Source organism: Cebus imitator, unplaced genomic scaffold (assembly GCF_001604975.1).
Source record: "Cebus imitator isolate Cc_AM_T3 unplaced genomic scaffold, Cebus_imitator-1.0 Scaffold123, whole genome shotgun sequence".
Lineage (NCBI taxonomy): Eukaryota > Metazoa > Chordata > Mammalia > Primates > Cebidae > Cebus > Cebus imitator.
Genome location: NW_016107438.1, coordinates 3709869 through 3725126, shown reverse-complemented (window position 1 = coordinate 3725126; position 15258 = coordinate 3709869). Strand labels below are relative to the sequence as shown.

Genomic DNA, 15258 nt, shown 5'->3' with positions numbered 1-15258 from the left:
CAGGAGATTGCGGTTCCCCCTCCTCCGTCCCCGCAGCTTCCTCCCCACCGCCGACCCCCCCCCCCCCCCCAACTCGGAAACCAAACCCAGCTCGCTAACCAGCGCGGGCAGAGTACAGCTCCCAGGCTCCCGAAGCTTCCCACAGCTGGAGGATGACGACCCTCTCCTGCTCACATCTGGAGGGCGTCCAGCTGCGAACCAGCGGGGCACAGCTCTCTTCTCTTGGCCTGGATCCCACCCCCCACCCAGGAGGACTGAGGTGTGTGTATGGAGGTGGGGTAAGCCCGGGTTACCGACGAGACCTGCTCGCGTCTCTGCTCCCACTCTGATGCCCCCTCCCCTCCCTGGCAGCCCCCCTCTCGTCCGCCCACCCTCCGAGCTCGCTTCTCCGATTCACCTGGCGGTGGGTCCTCTTTCCCACCCCCCGACCCCCGGCGGTGCGGCCAGTCCCCCTTCAGACCCCGCGCCTGGCCGTCGTGCCCCGAAGGATATGGGTTACAGACCGTGCGGAGACACCAGCTCCGCGGGCGGCTGTCCTGGCTCAAGTAGAAGAAAACCACCGGGGCCAGCGCCGGGTACGGCAGCCCCTCCGCCTCGGAGTCCGCGCTGCCCGGGTCCTTTTCTGCTGACCCCGGCCCAGGCCGGCCCCCGGCCCCCGACAGGTCGTTGAGCCGCATGAAGCTCCGGGGCTGTCCCGACTCCTCGGCGCCCGCTCCATCCTCCTCCTCGTTCATCCTCTGGCCAGCCGGGGCCCCGGGCGGTCCGGAGAGGGGCAAGCGGCGCCCCTCCGAGGAGGTGTCCTCACGCAACCCGGAGGCCCCGGCGGGGGCGCATCTGGGGGGCTCTAGGGCGCAAGCTGAGCCCCCGGGAGGGCCAGTTCAGCCCAGCTCCCCCTGCCCGCAGGGGCATGCTGCCCGCAGAGCGCCGGGGCGCAGGGAAACCCCGCCCGGCGCGAGTCCCGCTTCCCCTGCGCCCCTGGGGCTCCCGGGGCCAGCCGGCCGGCTCCCCCTCACTTTGTTCCGGCTTCTTCGCTTCGCGCCCAGGCTCCGGTTGCCCGATTCGGCGCTACCTTCGGCGAAGCGGCCCCGAGAGGGCGAGAGAGAAGGGGGGCAGCGGCGGAGGGCGGGGGCCCGGGGAGGGGCGCCCCCTCTTCCCGCGCCGCAGCTGGAGCCGGATCTAAGGGGTCAGCATCGTCCCGGCTCCGCGCCAGGCGGCGGGGGATGGGAGGAGGGATCTCTTTAGGGGTGGGCTTGGAGGGGGTGGGGGCGGCTTCTTCCCCCGCCCCACGGCGGGCTCACGGTCCGGGAGGGGCGGGGAGACGGTTGGGGGCCGTCCCGGGCGAGAGTGGAGGCGGAGATGCCGCCGCCGCAGCCGCCGCGGTGGCTGCCGCTGCCGTAGCTGTCGCCGGCGCCACTGCCTCCTCCTCCGGCCGAGACGCGGAGCGAGCGAGCGAAAGCGGCGGCGAGGAGCCCGGCGCTCACCACAGCTGGATCCCTCACTCCAACTTCAAGCCTCGGCCCCGCCCCCAGCCAGCCCCGCAGCCAATCGCCGCACGCCGCCGGTCCCGAGCCGCACGCCCATTGGCCGGCCGCCGTGGCAGTGCGGGCGGGAGCGCCGGGAGGGAACCACAGCTGGAATCCGATTCCCACCCCAAAACCCAGGACCGCCCCTCTCCCCTCCCCTTGCCCCTGGGTCCGCTCCTGAAGGCTGGAGCCAATCAGACTGCTGCCCAGACCGAACCCACTTTCCTATTGGCCGTTGGGGTCTTTGGGACTCCCTTGGAGGGAGCCCGAAGAATCAGAGTATTCGGCGCGGGGTCCTGTCTTGACGCCGCAGGCCCCAGGCATCCTTTGTCCACGACCCCTGATCCGCGCCGCAGCCTGAGGGCGGAGCTCAGCTCTGGGCGGGCTTGGGGAAGAAAGGAGGCCGGCGGCACGGGGCTGAGGATCGTGACCAGGGTCTCAGAGCTTCTCAGGTCTCCACCTGGTTAATCTCCTACCCTGGAGTTGAGCCTGGCTGCGGGACTGGGGAAGGGAAGGAGCGGAGCTGGATGTCCCGGGGGTGGGGCTTCAGGCTGGAGGGGGCCGGTCTTGGAGAAACGGGCGGAGCTCGGGAAAGGTTGGGGTAGGCACGGTTTGGGCGTGGCCTCCACCAATCTCTTGGGCTTATTGGTCGTGCTCCCAAGTCCAATTCTGAGACTTTGACCCTGACCCCGTAACCCTAACCCGCTGGACCTGACCTCAGGTTGACGCTCCTGAGCTTCATCTCCTTGCCCCTAGGGGCGTTTTGAAGGGCGTGGACTCCACGCAGGGCCTTCGTGCTGAAACACGCGGCCTAAGGCATGTCGCGCTGGACTAAAGAGCCCAGATCCCCAGGAGCGGCTACAGAGCAGAGCAAGGACCCCTAAGAAGAAACCTGTGGGGGTCTCGAGTGTGTGGGAGGGACGGAAGCACAGAGCTGGGCTTTATCGACTCGACCTTCAAAGTCCCCACCAGCGCCATCTCCCAACTTCGTGCCTCAGTTTCTCTTAAGTCCCAATGTGTCTTAGAGAAAGAGTGTCCGCGGAACTGGAACTTAGCGGGCCTGCTGCCTTCGCTCACCTCCACCCTACCGGCAGCGGATCCTCGTGGGTTTGTGCTTTCCACGCGCGCACACGCACGCGCAGACCCCGGCCCTTGCCCCGCCTACCTCCCCGAGTTCTGGGGCTCAGTCGGCTCTAGCTCTCTCCTGCCGCCTGCGCTACTCCAGAAAACTGTGGGTAACCGGGAGCGGAGCGCCGCGGGTATGCTGGGCGCCGTTGGAGTGGGGAACATCGAGGATTCGACGCCGGGAAGCGCTTCCCCAGCATTTTCGAGAGGTAGACACGGCGAAACCTGGTGGGTCAGTCAGCTCCCTCTCCGGAGATTTTGGGGCGCTTACGCCACTGCGGAGAAGCGGAGGGTTGGGCAGGATGACCTGCATCACCACCCCTCATCCCCCACTCCTGGGCGTTGTTCGCTGTCCTAAGGCTGCGCCACCCACGCAGCCCTACGCACCTCCCGCCACCGCAGGGGGTTTGGGTCGTCTCAGCTCCCGCCCCGGCCGATGAGGGGAGGGGATGGGGGAAGTGGCAGAGTAGCTGCTGCGCCGTCGTCTCCCTGGTTGCCCTTTCGCCGAATCCACGCACCGAGTTGTGCAAATGAGGCCGGGCGGGCTCATTTGCATTTCATGCTAATGAGCAGATCCCCTAAGTGCCTTTTTTTCCTGGCGGGAGTCTCTGCTCTCATTCTGAGTATGCGGCGTCAGAGTCTTGAACTCCGTGCAGTCTTCTGGGAGAGGGGGGCTATTTATGGTTGTTCCGCGCGTCTGACACCTTCTTCCCTCCCGTGAGTCGGCAGTTTGCCTTGCCGGGTCGGCCTGCCCTTCCCGCCAGGGTAGAGGTCCAGGGGCTGGCGCGAGAAGTAGGGACACTCACTTATCATTCCTTCTTTGCAGAGGGGAAAATGAGGCCAGAGAGGCTGGCCCAGCCCAATGATCAGGTCCCCTGGTGGTCAGCAGGCTCCACACCCCATCCATCATCCCGACCACCCCTGGACTGTGGGCTGAACTCTGTTCTAGAATATGACCGAAAGGAGGGCAGGCACAAAAGCACCGTCTGGATAAATAGAGATCCACGTGTACCTCCCTGGGTTCAGGACCTAGGGAAGACTGACCCCACAAGAAAGGATCTTATCTCTGTACTGGTCATGTTGGGGCTGATGGCCAGTCGGAGATGCTTACATTTAGCCTGAGTGCTGGAGAGCAGGCAGAAGCAGGACCCACAGGGAAGGCAAAGGAAGACCTGAAACCATCTTTATTTAACTCCAGCCCTCCAAGCCTCAGCTCTGACATCACCTCCTCAGAGTGGCCTTCTTTCCAGCAAGTATTTCAATGCCTAAGTGCCAAGGTGCTCAGGATACAGCACCGAGCCAGACATAAGTCTGGAACTTCACAGCACTTAGCCCAGGCTGGGATTATATGTTTGTGTTTGCAGTAATGAAATGATTGTCTCCCTATCTAGGCTCTGTGTTCCCAGAGGGGCTATGTTCATTTTGCTCACTAGGGCCTCGTGTCGTGTCAGGCACAAAGTTGTTAGGTGAATGAATGACTTCAAGCAGGGAAAGGGAAACAAAGGGACAAGAAAGTCTCTTCTTTGGGCCTCAGTTTCCCAACAAAGATGCTTAGCCTGTCTATGAGCTTTTCTGGGTTTGAGGAAGAACCCCCCATATACACCCTGCTCAGCCAGCCCCTGCAGCCCCGCTTTTACCCCTCCTTCACAGCCCATCTGGCTCCCTGTGGAGCTGAGATAATCTTCCCATCTGTGATACCCTTTGCTCAGGGATGATACAACCATTATTCCCATTTAGTTACCTTAACAGCCCTGAGAACTGGGTGGGTGGACCCCACTTTTCAGATAAGGAAGGGGGGTGCTCAGAAAGATGAAGTTACCTAAGTGACTGCCCAAACAGTATGGCCCTGTCTCCAGTGACCCTGGCCCACAGCTGTTCTGCTGGTAGAACCAGTGCACACCCACGGGGGACCAGCAAAGGGGAAGGGACGCTGCAGGAACTCTTAATCCTGCATCTGAGAGAGATTTATGTGGGACCCTGCCTTCTTCAGAAATGCTAGTGCTCCTGGGAGAACAAACCCTTTTAAGGAGGTAACTCCTTCTTCTGAACCCATTTACAGAACCCCATCGTGTGCACGTCTCATTCCATGAGGGAGAGAGGAGCTGCCGAGCAGACTCGCTGCAGGGACAGATGACACCAAGGGCAACCTCCTCCATAGTGGTGCCTGGACCTCTTGTGAGAAGAGGAAGCCTTAGGAGTCTTTATTGTACCCTGAAGACCCCAGAGAGAACCAGAAGTGCTGAGGGGTCGAAGCCCAGTCTCTTACCCTCTCTGGGCCTTGAGTATCTATACATACAAGCCTGAAGGTACCTGCCTCACCAACTCATTCATGAGGGTCAATGGGACGACGGTGGCAAGAGGGCTTGGCATGCTGCCCAGACTCTTCCAAAGCCAGGGCTGGGGCTGCCAAAAAGGCCACCTGTGCTTCACCATGCTCCATCCTCCCTCCCTACCACCTCCCCAGGCCAGGCTCCACTTGTGCAGCTCTCTCACTTCCTGGCAAGATTGAGTGGGCTCCAGCTAGAAAGGGGCCAGCTGACCTTGTTGGCCGGAGCACTAATCCCCTCCAGATGGGCCGGTGGCTTGCACTGAGGGCCTGGCTGCCCAGACAGAGCTGACTCTGGTCCCAGTGACCATGTGTGGCTGTGTGTGACCGTGTGCAGGGAGCAACTCCATCCAGTCTCCCCGTTCCTTCCGGCTTCACTCCTCCCCACTGCTGACATCCTCCACAAGCGGTGGCCCCATGAAGGCCTTCTTGTCTCTAGTAGCCTCTTTCAGCTCTCTGTGTTGCTTAGCTGGGGGGCTTGAGGATGCCTGGCTCAGCAGAGTCCCAAAGGGCTCAGAGGGACAGTTCCTCCCCCTGCTTCCCCCACCTCCGTCAGCCCCATCACTCTGCACCTGCCCTTCCCAAAGCATGTGTCCCAGTCCCCACCCTTCAACCCACGGAAGCTACATGGGGTTTCTGGAGCCAGAGAAGTTGTATGTGCCAAGGACAGGGCTCAGGAGCGTCTCCCAACATTTAGGGAAAAGGATGAGGTCACAGGAAGGCTTTCTCTGCAGCAAGAAGGACTCAGATAGATTTGGGGAAAGACTTCCAACCCAAAAGATACTCCAAATAAAAGAGAACTCTTTCCTTGGACCAGCTTGTCTGAAAGCAGACCAATGGACAGTATGACCTCCTACAAGGAGGCCTTGCTTCCATCCTTTTGAGGCTGGGGCTAGATGGATACCCCAAAAGAAATGTCTTAGTCCTGACAATATCAGTTCCCACAGTGCACCAGGGCATATGCAAAGTCACCATTCTGTGAAACATAAAAGTTCACATAAAGCATCTCTGTCCCTTTTCCAGCTCAACACAAGAAGACAATGGGGAGGGGAGGGCAGATTCCCTTCTTAACCTCTTCTGAGGGCAAGGATTGGGCTTTCTCCCTCCTGGGCCAGTCCACACCCCCATGCCCACCACTGAGCGTCTTCATTTGGTTTTAGTCCCCTGACCTCAGTTCAGAGGACTAAATTCACTCAGGCTGCAATGACCATGGATGGGGCAGGGTCAGGCTCCTGACCCCTGGAAGATGAAGGAGAAATGGGAGAAGGCAGAGGGGTCAGGTGGGCTCCCAGAGGAAGGGACCCTGAGCTACTGGTTCCCAGAAAGCTGAGACCCTGAGGTTACCGCGGGACACTAAGTTTATTCTAGGGTGAGTGGGCGCCCAAGGGGGGCAGTGAGTATGGCCGAGGTCACCTGGTAGCAAGATCTCAGGGATGGCCACAGGTTCTACAGGGCCCTGCAGGGCCTGAGTCTCTAGTGAGCTGGGAAGCTCCACCTTCTGCCCCAGCCCAAGGGAGTCAGGGCAGTCACGGATGTAGCAGTTTTCGTAATTCACAGGGATCAGTGATGGGCATCGAACAAGCTTGATTCTCACACACATACGCTGTGGCCTGGTCTTCCAGCCGTCGGAGCGTACTCAGGAAAGGCAGCTGGCGGGATAGGAAGCTCGAGGGGTCCCCATCAGCCAGAATCAGCACCTAGGGCAGCAGCAGAGCAGGAAGAGTCACCTGTGGGGTGACTCTCCCTCTTGTCCATTGGCAAGGCCCACTGGGAATTTTCCTCTTCCCAACCTTCTAAGGGGAAGGAGATGTTGAGGAGCTGAGGATGGGATGGGGCAGCTCCAGGGAGGTGGCAAGTGGGGCTCACAGATGGATACCTTGTTAGGAATGTAGACAGAGTGGACGCATTGCACCAGAGCCTTGGTGTCCTTGGCCTGTCGGTCTCCACAGATCACGATCTGACCGCAATAGAAAGGTCATTCCGTTGTGTCACGGGAGGGAATGGCTGAACCCTAGACCACCAGGGCTTCCCCATCCTCCCTCCACCTCCCCCCATAGCCCTAAGAAAGAAGAGGGATTCATCTCAGCTGCCAGGATGAGTTAATGCTTGGCAAGTGGGAAAACACACACACACACACGAGAATACCAAAGTGGCAATGTCATACATATACACAGTGGTACAGATACAAACACAGGGAGACACACACCCAGAAGACCCGGAGCACACAGAAATCCATCCAGAGAGACACACAGTAGTCACACACACACACAGCAGATGCCCACACAGAGGCAGACACCACACACACGAACACCAGACACACACGCATGCAGGCAGACACAGAGGCAAACCTGCAGATGGGGGATCCACACGCAGACAGACAAACACACATGATGAACACTCACACCAGCACCCCCCTTAAAGGCAAGTGCACAGACATACACCTCCAGGGTCACACACACCAATAATAGAGTACAAACAGAAGCAATTACACTGACACCAAGACAAACAGAGAAACACTTCACCAGCCACCAGAGACTCACATGAACTTCTGCCTCCCCGATAGGCACCTCCACGCACGTGCACACACACAAACCTGAGCTCTGGGGACAGCCCAGGAACCCCACCCCCTGTTCCCATCTGCCATCACAGCCTCAGCTTCCCTCCTACCCGAGGTTTCAACCCAGGTGCCCTCATCCCCCACCTGCTTGAGGGTCTGCTGCTGGGCTGAGAGGGCGCGGACCATCTCGGGCAATGCCACCGGGACACGGCGCATGCGCTCGGAGAAGGCGGTCAATAGGCACACGCACTTGTCCATCCAGTCCTTGTGACCCGTGAAGCCGTGCAGCCGGAGCAGGTTGTGGGCTGACACAGAGTTGGCGCTGGGCTCCGCACCATCCTGGTCTGCACCACATAGGGGAGCAGGGAGTATGGGTAAGGGTGGGTCACTGAGTGCCAGGACCCTGTCCCAGGACCGTATCCAGGGCCACATGGGGGATGGGACAGAGAAAAGGCCCATCCCACCCTTCCCCGTTCTGGGTGTGGATGCCGCTCTCTTTTTATGACATCCTTCACGTCACCTGTCCTTGCCTCACTTGTCAGTCTCCAGGCTCCCTCCTCACTGCTGATACCTCTGTCCAGCCACCCCACTGCTCAAGCTCGAGTGGCATCATCCTGTCCCCTTCCTCTCCCTCTCCCTCCGCTTCTAATCTACCTATGAGTCTTGCCAGGGCTGCAACCAGAAGAGATCCAAGTCCCACCACATGTCCCCATCTTATATTTCCACATGGCCTGAGCCTTCACCAGTGCCTGCCTGGGCTGAGCATGACTAACGGCCTCCTAACTGGCCACCAGTTTCCCCTACCCACCTTCTCTCCACCAGCAGTCAGAATAACCTTAAACCCACATCAGAACAGGCCACAGTCTGCTTCAAACCTCCCTGCCAGCCAGGCATGGTGGCTCACACCTGTAGTCCCGGCACTTGGGAAGCTAAGGCGGGAGGATCACCTGAGCCTAGTAGTTTGAGACTAGCCTGGGGAACACAGTAAGACCACATCTCTTTTCTTAAAAAAAAAATATGGCCAGGCACGGTGGACCACGCCTGTAATCCCAGCACTTTGGGAGGCCGAGGTGGGCAGATCATTTGAGCCCGGTATTTTCAGATCAGCCTGGGTAACATAGAGAAATCTCATCTCTACAAAAAATCCTGTAGTCCTAGCTACTCAGGGGGCTGAGGTGGGAGAATTGATTCAGCCCCAGAGGCGGAGGTTGCTGTGAGCCAAGATTGTGCCACTGCATTCCAGCCTGGGTGACAGTGAGACCCTGTCTCAAAAAAAAAAAAAAAAAAAAAAAAAAAAAAAAAAAAAAAAAAAAAAAAAAAAAAAAAAAAAAAAAAAAAAAAAAAAAAAAAAGGGGGGGGGGGGGGGGGGAGGGAGGGGAGAGGAAAGAAAGAAAGAGAAAGAAAGAGAGAGACAAAGAAAAAGAAAGAAAGAAAGAAAAGAAAGAAAGAAGAAAGAGAGAGAGAAAGAAAGAGAAAGAAAGAAAGAGAGAGACAAAGAAAGAGAAAGGAAGGGAGGGAGGGAGGGAAAAGAAAAGAAAAGGAAACGAAGCTGAGGATGAGCGTAGTGGTTCATGCCTGTAATCCTAGCACTTTGGGAGGCCGAGGTGGGAGGATCGCTTGAGCCCAGTTCAAGATCAACCTGGGCAACATAGCAAGACTCTGTCACTATTTAACAAAAAGAAATTGAGACTCAGAAATATCACAGTGGCCAAAAATCACACAATTAATAAGTAGCAGAGACAGGAAGCCAGGAGGGCTCCTGCGCACACCAGCTCATCACCCACGCTGCACTCACACCTCCCAGGACCCCAGACTAGCCCTGCACCCCCACTGACCGTCCTTCAGACGCAGGGGCAGGCCAGCCCCCAGCTCAGCCTCACTGCAGAAGTAGCCGCCACCCTGGGAGTCCCAGAAGAGCCTGTCCTGCGTGTCCTGTAGCCGCAGAGCCCACTCGAGCCACGCACTCTCCTGTGAGGCCTCGTACAGGTCCAGCAGGCCCCGCACCACAAAGGCATAATCCTCCAGGAAGCCCCAGCACGGTGGGTTGCTGGAGGACAGGCATTAGGGGAGGGGCTGGGGAGAGGCCCTTTCCCAGAGGAGGCCCTTTGGTGCATGTGTTCACTGAACCCTCCTGATGAACCCTCCCAGGCAGGTACCATCAGCCCACTTTCTGGATGAGGAAATGGGCCCAGGGAGGCTACGAACTCACAGCAAGCACCTGGCAGAGCCAGGACTGGAGTCCACACGGAGGGGAGAAGTCAGGCAGAGGTAGGCTGGGGACGCGTGGGGAAATGACCCTCCCGTTCTACCCAGCCCCCAACCTGTGCTCCACAGTCCCCCCAGAGCCGGTGTAGCAGGTCCGCATCAGGCGGCCACTGGCCACGTCAAACATGTGCCGCTTCAGGAACTTGGCACCATTGGTGGCATAGTTGATGAGCTTGTCTTGGCCCAGGACTGCCCCGGTCACAGCATAGCCCGACACCATCAAGCCTGGAGGCAGGAGAGACAAGCAGTGGTGAGAAGCTGGCCAGGACCCTCCCGGCATGTCCACCTGACACCGCAGGCCCCAACACCTCCCTGGAGCCACGGCTGAGCCCTAAGACCTTGGCCTCCAGAGCCAGGCACGGTGGGCGTTCCCAGGCACAGCGGGTTTCTCAGCCCTTGTGCGTGACCTTGGGCAGGTTATGCAAGCTCCCTAAGCCTCTGTCAACTGAGAATAATAACCCTAATAAAGTGACAGTGAGCGTTTAGCAGGTGCCTGACAGACAGGGGCTTTGTGAAGGGGGATCCGACCGACAGGCTGGGTGTCAGACGCGCAACCCCACCGTTCCAGGCGGCCAGCATCTTGCTGTCCAGGTGCGGCTTGGGCCGATGCTTCCGGGCCTGGAAGAGCTTCTCCAGCCCCGTATTGAGCAAGGTCCGCACGCCCTCCACATCCAAGCCGAAGCGCGCAGCGGTCAGCTCCAGCGAGTACCGGACGGTCAGCACATTCTGGCCCTGCAGCTCCCCCTTGGGGTCCTGAGGAGAACGGCCTTTGTCTGCAAGCTCACAAGCCTGGCAGGCACCAGGGCCCGTCCAGTGACCCCAGAAGTCCTCACCTGACCGGAGCTGATGTTACCAGCCTCCGTGAGGCCGTAGTGCTTCATGAAGAGCTGGCCTGAGGTCAGCGGCTCAGTGGCCCCCAGCACAGGCTCTGGGAGGAGCTGCTGGACCTCATTGGCCGTCCACACGTAGTAGGCACCCTCTTTGGGCCGCGTGCCCCGCTCTGGGGGCGAGTCTGCATCCTCCGCGCTGTAGAAGCCTCCGGACTGTGGGGAGGGCAGAGTTGGCTGGCCCAGCCCGCAGGGCAGTGGAGGTCCCGACCCCTCCCGCAGCCAGGCTCGCCTGCCTCCATGGACACACACCCGGTGGCTCAGGCTCCGAGTCACATACTGCAGGATGTCTTTGGCCACGTCAGAGTAGAATTCATCACCAGAGATCTAAGAAAGGGAAGAAGGGAGGCTGTGAAGAGCGGTCACTCGGGAGGCCCAGGTGGAAGGGGCAACATTTTCCGAGGCAGGTGGGGGAGGGGAGCCTGGGTAATGAGTGCATGGGAGGGAACTGGGGGTGCAGATTAAGAAGAGTCACCGTCACCAGGAAGGCTTTGGGAGGGACAGCGAGGGTTAGATGGCTGTTCTCTGGGCCAGGATCAAGGATCACCTGGAAGGCCTGTGAATACGCCACAGCAAGCTGTGCCTGGTCATAGAGCATCTTTTCAAAGTGAGGGACGTGCCACTGGCGGTCTGTGGAGTAGCGGTGAAAGCCCTGTGCCAGGTAGGATGCAAAGCTAGAGGCCGGTCCCAGCCTCTGTCCCACCCCACAGCCTCCTGCTGCCCCTCCAGGGAACACCCAGTGCCCATCACCTGCCCCACATGGTCCCGGATGCCCCCATTGGCCATCATTTTCAGGGTATGCAAGGCCATCTGCTGGGCCCGAGAGCCATCCTGAGTTAGTCGATGGCTGAGCCAGTAGGAGAACAGGAAGCTCAGGATCACTGTGGGGGCACCAAGAACATGAGGGTGAGAGAATAGAAGCGGGAACGGAGATCGGGGTGGGCAGCAGGCCTTGGGCCAGGCAGAGGCTGGGAGTTTACTCAACAGGAAGTCTCTGGACAGGCTGAGAGGTCAGCAGTCAACCCAGAGGATAGAAGGTCATAGCCCAAGCCAGAGGTCAGAATATCATTGGCTCACAGAGGACCAGAAAGTTACTTGTCACCCTAGAGCCCAGAATGTCATTAGTCAAGCCAGGGTCACTGGGTCAGTGACCAAGTCAGGGGACAGAAGGTCATTATCTAGGTCAAGGTGAGAGGGTCACTGCTGAGATCAGCAGTCAGGTCTTCACCGATAGCTACCGGCAGGCTAGGGGCAAGGAGGTCACTGCCAGTCAGGAGGACAGGAAGCTACAGGTGAAGCCAGGAGCCAGAAAGTCCCTGACCAGTGCAGGAATCCGAAGTCCAAAGCCAGGCATGGGGCACTGACCCGGCGTGGGAAACTTGGGGGCCTCAGCGAAGCCACCGTACTCCTCATCGTAGCCCTCGTCCAGCTGCTGGAAGCAGCGACTGTTCATGGTGGCCGCAGAGGGTGGCAGCTGGCGGTCGCCCACGCTGATCTCTGATCGGGCCAGCAGGGCAGTGGTGACACGCTGGCTGTTTTCTAGCAGGGCGTTCTTGTTCTGTTTCCACTGTGGGCAGTGGGGGCACACCTGGAGGTCAGCTGATGGGAGGGGCTCTTGTTTCCTAGCCCCCCACCCTGTTCCCACCCGACTCCCTGAGGCACACCCACCTGTTCCCGTATTCTCAGCAACACTGTGCGGAAGCCGACTCGGGTCAAGCCATCCTCAGGCGGGAAATAGGTGCCCCCCACAAAGGGCTGGAGGTTGGGAGTCAGCCACACATTCATGGGCCAGCCCCCGCCGCTGCTGGTGGCCTGGCAGAGAGGGCGAGGGTGAGGGGAGCTGCGCTGGGCCCTTGTGGCGCGTACACTCTCAAGAAGGGCTGCGCACCTGCACGAACGTCATGTACACCTTGTCCACGTCGGGCCGTTCCTCTCGGTCTACCTTCACGCTCACAAAGTCCTCGCTGAGCAGGCGGCCGATCTCCTCGTTCTGGAAGGACTCCTCTTCCATCATGTGGCACCAGTGGCAGGTGGAGTACCCGACTGAACAGGACCATGGGGAGAGGTCAGGGGGCCAGTGATGGGTCAGAGGGAGGCTGGCCAAGTGACCCTGGCTGGATGGAAGAGGTCCTGGCCTCTAGTCTCCTGGGAGACCCAACAGGCCAAGGGGACCCTCCCCATCCACTGCCACTCCCTGTGCACACGGCACCAAACCCGCCCCCCCAATCAGGGAAGATGGGAGCATTACCTGAGAGAAAAATCGGCTTGTTTTCTTTCCTGGCCTTGTCAAAGGCTTCCTGTCCCCAGGGGTACCTAGGCCCAGCAGGGTGGGGCATCACTCAGTAGCCCAAGGGGTCTGGGAGGGGCCTAGGACCCCAGCAACTCTAGGCAGGGCCCCAGGATTGGTGCTTACCAGTCCACAGGGTTGTAGGCATGTTGTAGAAGGTATGGTGACTTCTCATGGATCAGGCGGTTGGGGACCCTCTGGGGTGTAGACGAAGGACGGCTTCCCTTCCCTCCAGCAGGCATGGGCACTGAACTACTGACTGTCACACTTCGGTCCTTGTCCCGGGAGGAGCTACCCCTGGCGAGGACCACTGGGTCAGGCAAGCCAGGGGCCTCCACCCACCTTCGCCCAGGCTCCCCAGCACCTGCCCCATTCCATTCGGCACCCCTGTAGAACCCCTGCACCCAGCCCAACCCACCTTTCTGAACCACGGGGGAGACTGTGGCCTTTGTGCTCCCCCTTATGTTTTTTGGGGGGTGAGGAGAGGTGGCTCATTGGGGGCTCCTTGCCAGGTTAGTCTCCCCCAACCTCCTGGGCCTGGCGATGGGAATGGTGGCTGTGAGGTCAGGGCGTGTCACAATGGGCAGAATGGTTCTTGGGGCTCCATTCCTTCCCCTCTCTGGGCCCCTCCTGGGGCCCTTCCTGGAGCAGTTGCAGGAAGGCATCTCTCTGGCAGGCCTGGGTGTGGCCCCACCAGAAGGCGGCCCAGTGTTGGTGGCTGGACGGGCCAAGATCTGTAGGGTCTGGGACTGGACCAGGTGAGGGATAAACAAAGGAAACCAGACACGGGGACTTCCTCACTCAATGCCCACCCGCTGGGACTCCTGTGGGGCCAGATCTGGGGCCAGACCCTGGGACACCTAGGCAGTCAGAGGCCTCGGGGAGTTCAGCCTGGAAGTGGGCACTGCGGGGAGACCTAAATGACGAAAGCTCCATGCCGCAATAAAGGGCTGTGACAGGGCGCAGGGTGCTACTGGAGAAAGGCCCTTGACCCAGCATCCAGCACTGAGGTGCAAGAAAGGCTTCCTGGAGGTGGTGTCAACAGTCTCTGGGGAGCTGGCACAGCACTGGAGGGAAGGGGAGCGGAGAGGAGGGAAGGGGAGGGGAAGAGGGGCTTACTGCCAGGGCCAGGTCTCAGGAGCAGATAGGAGGTGGGGTGGGGGAAGACCAGGCATGCAGGGGTGGTCCAGGCAGACACTGGGGACCAGTGCCCGGAAGACCCTCCACTGGGGCCACAGACAGGCACAGGGACTGCCCTAGGGGCCCACTGGCCAGCCCGTACCTGCGGCTCGCGGCGAGGCCTGCACCGGCGCGGGGCAGCAGAAGGGCGCGGCCCAGCCAGGCCCGCACGCTCAGCATGGCTGCTCGGGGCAGTAGGCCCGGCCGCCACGGACAGGAAGGGCGGGCAGGAGGCTGCGAGGGGCGGGCCTGGCACCCATGGAGCCGCGGGCGGGTCTTCGCCGGAACTCGGGACAGCGTGGCTGGTCTCTGAGCGTCGCCCTGCGGCCGAGCGCAGAATTACAGATCAGGCAGCCCGGGCTTGGGGGGACCCATTCTGTGCATAAAATTGGGCTCTGCCCCTGTCTGGGGAGGATAGCCCTTCTCGTGGGAATAGGGAGGGCCGTGGGATGCCAGAGCTTCAGCTCATTTTATCCAGCCCCTGCCCATTTTACAAACGAGAAATGAAATCCAAGACGAAAGCATGCCTTGGCCAGGTCCATCAGCTGACAAGCTTTGCTTTTTGCAGCCTCCTCAGCGCTAGGTCCTACTCAAATCCTACCCACTCCAGGAAGCCTTCCTCGAATGTTACTGATGTACCCATCTTATGCCTCGTAGGTTACACATGACCTCATTGGCTACATTCAGCCAATATTTATTAAGTGTCCGCCCGCTGCCTGCCACTGTGCAAGGCACTGGGTATACAACTGTGGGCAGAGAGAGACAAGGCTGCTGCCCTCGCATGGCTTACAGTCTGTTGAGAGCGCCGGAGGCTAATTCAACACCCATAGCGATGAACATACAAACACCCACGTAACAAGTGACCTGTTCTGATGGAAAGGGCGAGGGATGAAGGCTTCCCTGAGGAAATCACATTTGTGTAGCCACAGAGAATGAGGGGAGGGAACTTGGAAGGCACTCAGGGGGAGTGCTGGGGAAGGAGGCAGAGGAACAGTTTGTGCAAAGGCCCTGTGGCTTGTCGTGAGTCTGGGCTTAGCAACTGCAGAAGGAGGGAAGACAGGGAGTAGATGAAGGCAGGGACAAGGTCTTGGAGGGACTTGTGAACTGTG

At 59.6% G+C, this 15258-nt stretch overlaps 2 protein-coding genes across 24 annotated transcripts in view; both read right to left on the bottom strand.

The window, feature by feature from the left end:
* CACNA1G (calcium voltage-gated channel subunit alpha1 G) overlaps positions 1 to 1477 on the bottom strand; it is a 66822-nt gene extending 65345 nt beyond the window's left edge. For 19 of the 22 annotated variants that reach the window (XR_001828578.2, XR_001828577.2, XR_001828579.2 and 16 more), the window contains exon 1: positions 493 to 1477. Coding sequence is in view for 17 of the 22 variants with exons in the window: in XM_017540150.2 (XP_017395639.1) it covers positions 493 to 734 (242 nt within the window). In the remaining 5 variants the exon portion in view is untranslated. The remainder of the gene's footprint in view (positions 1 to 492) is intronic. The other 3 variants (XM_017540155.2, XM_017540152.2, XM_017540153.2) reach the window with 2 other exon arrangements.
* Positions 1478 to 6314: 4837 nt separating this feature from the next.
* On the bottom strand, positions 6315 to 14407 carry SPATA20 (spermatogenesis associated 20). Of its 2 annotated transcripts, none has more exons than XM_017540142.2 (16): positions 14253 to 14407; positions 13097 to 13267; positions 12932 to 12996; positions 12572 to 12726; positions 12352 to 12495; positions 12049 to 12250; positions 11434 to 11564; positions 11231 to 11335; positions 10936 to 11010; positions 10630 to 10839; positions 10357 to 10549; positions 9853 to 10021; positions 9367 to 9578; positions 7676 to 7875; positions 6851 to 6931; positions 6315 to 6671 (listed from the first exon to the last, which is right to left on the bottom strand). In XM_017540142.2, the coding sequence occupies exons 1-16, from the start codon at positions 14327 to 14329 to the stop codon at positions 6501 to 6503; spliced, it is 2361 nt and encodes a 786-aa protein (XP_017395631.1). In that variant the 5' UTR covers positions 14330 to 14407; the 3' UTR covers positions 6315 to 6500. The 2 variants fall into 2 exon arrangements, with proteins under 2 accessions (XP_017395631.1, XP_017395632.1); XM_017540143.2 differs by lacking the exon at positions 14253 to 14407 and adding an exon at positions 13389 to 13533.
* Between the last annotated feature and the right edge of the window lie 851 nt (positions 14408 to 15258).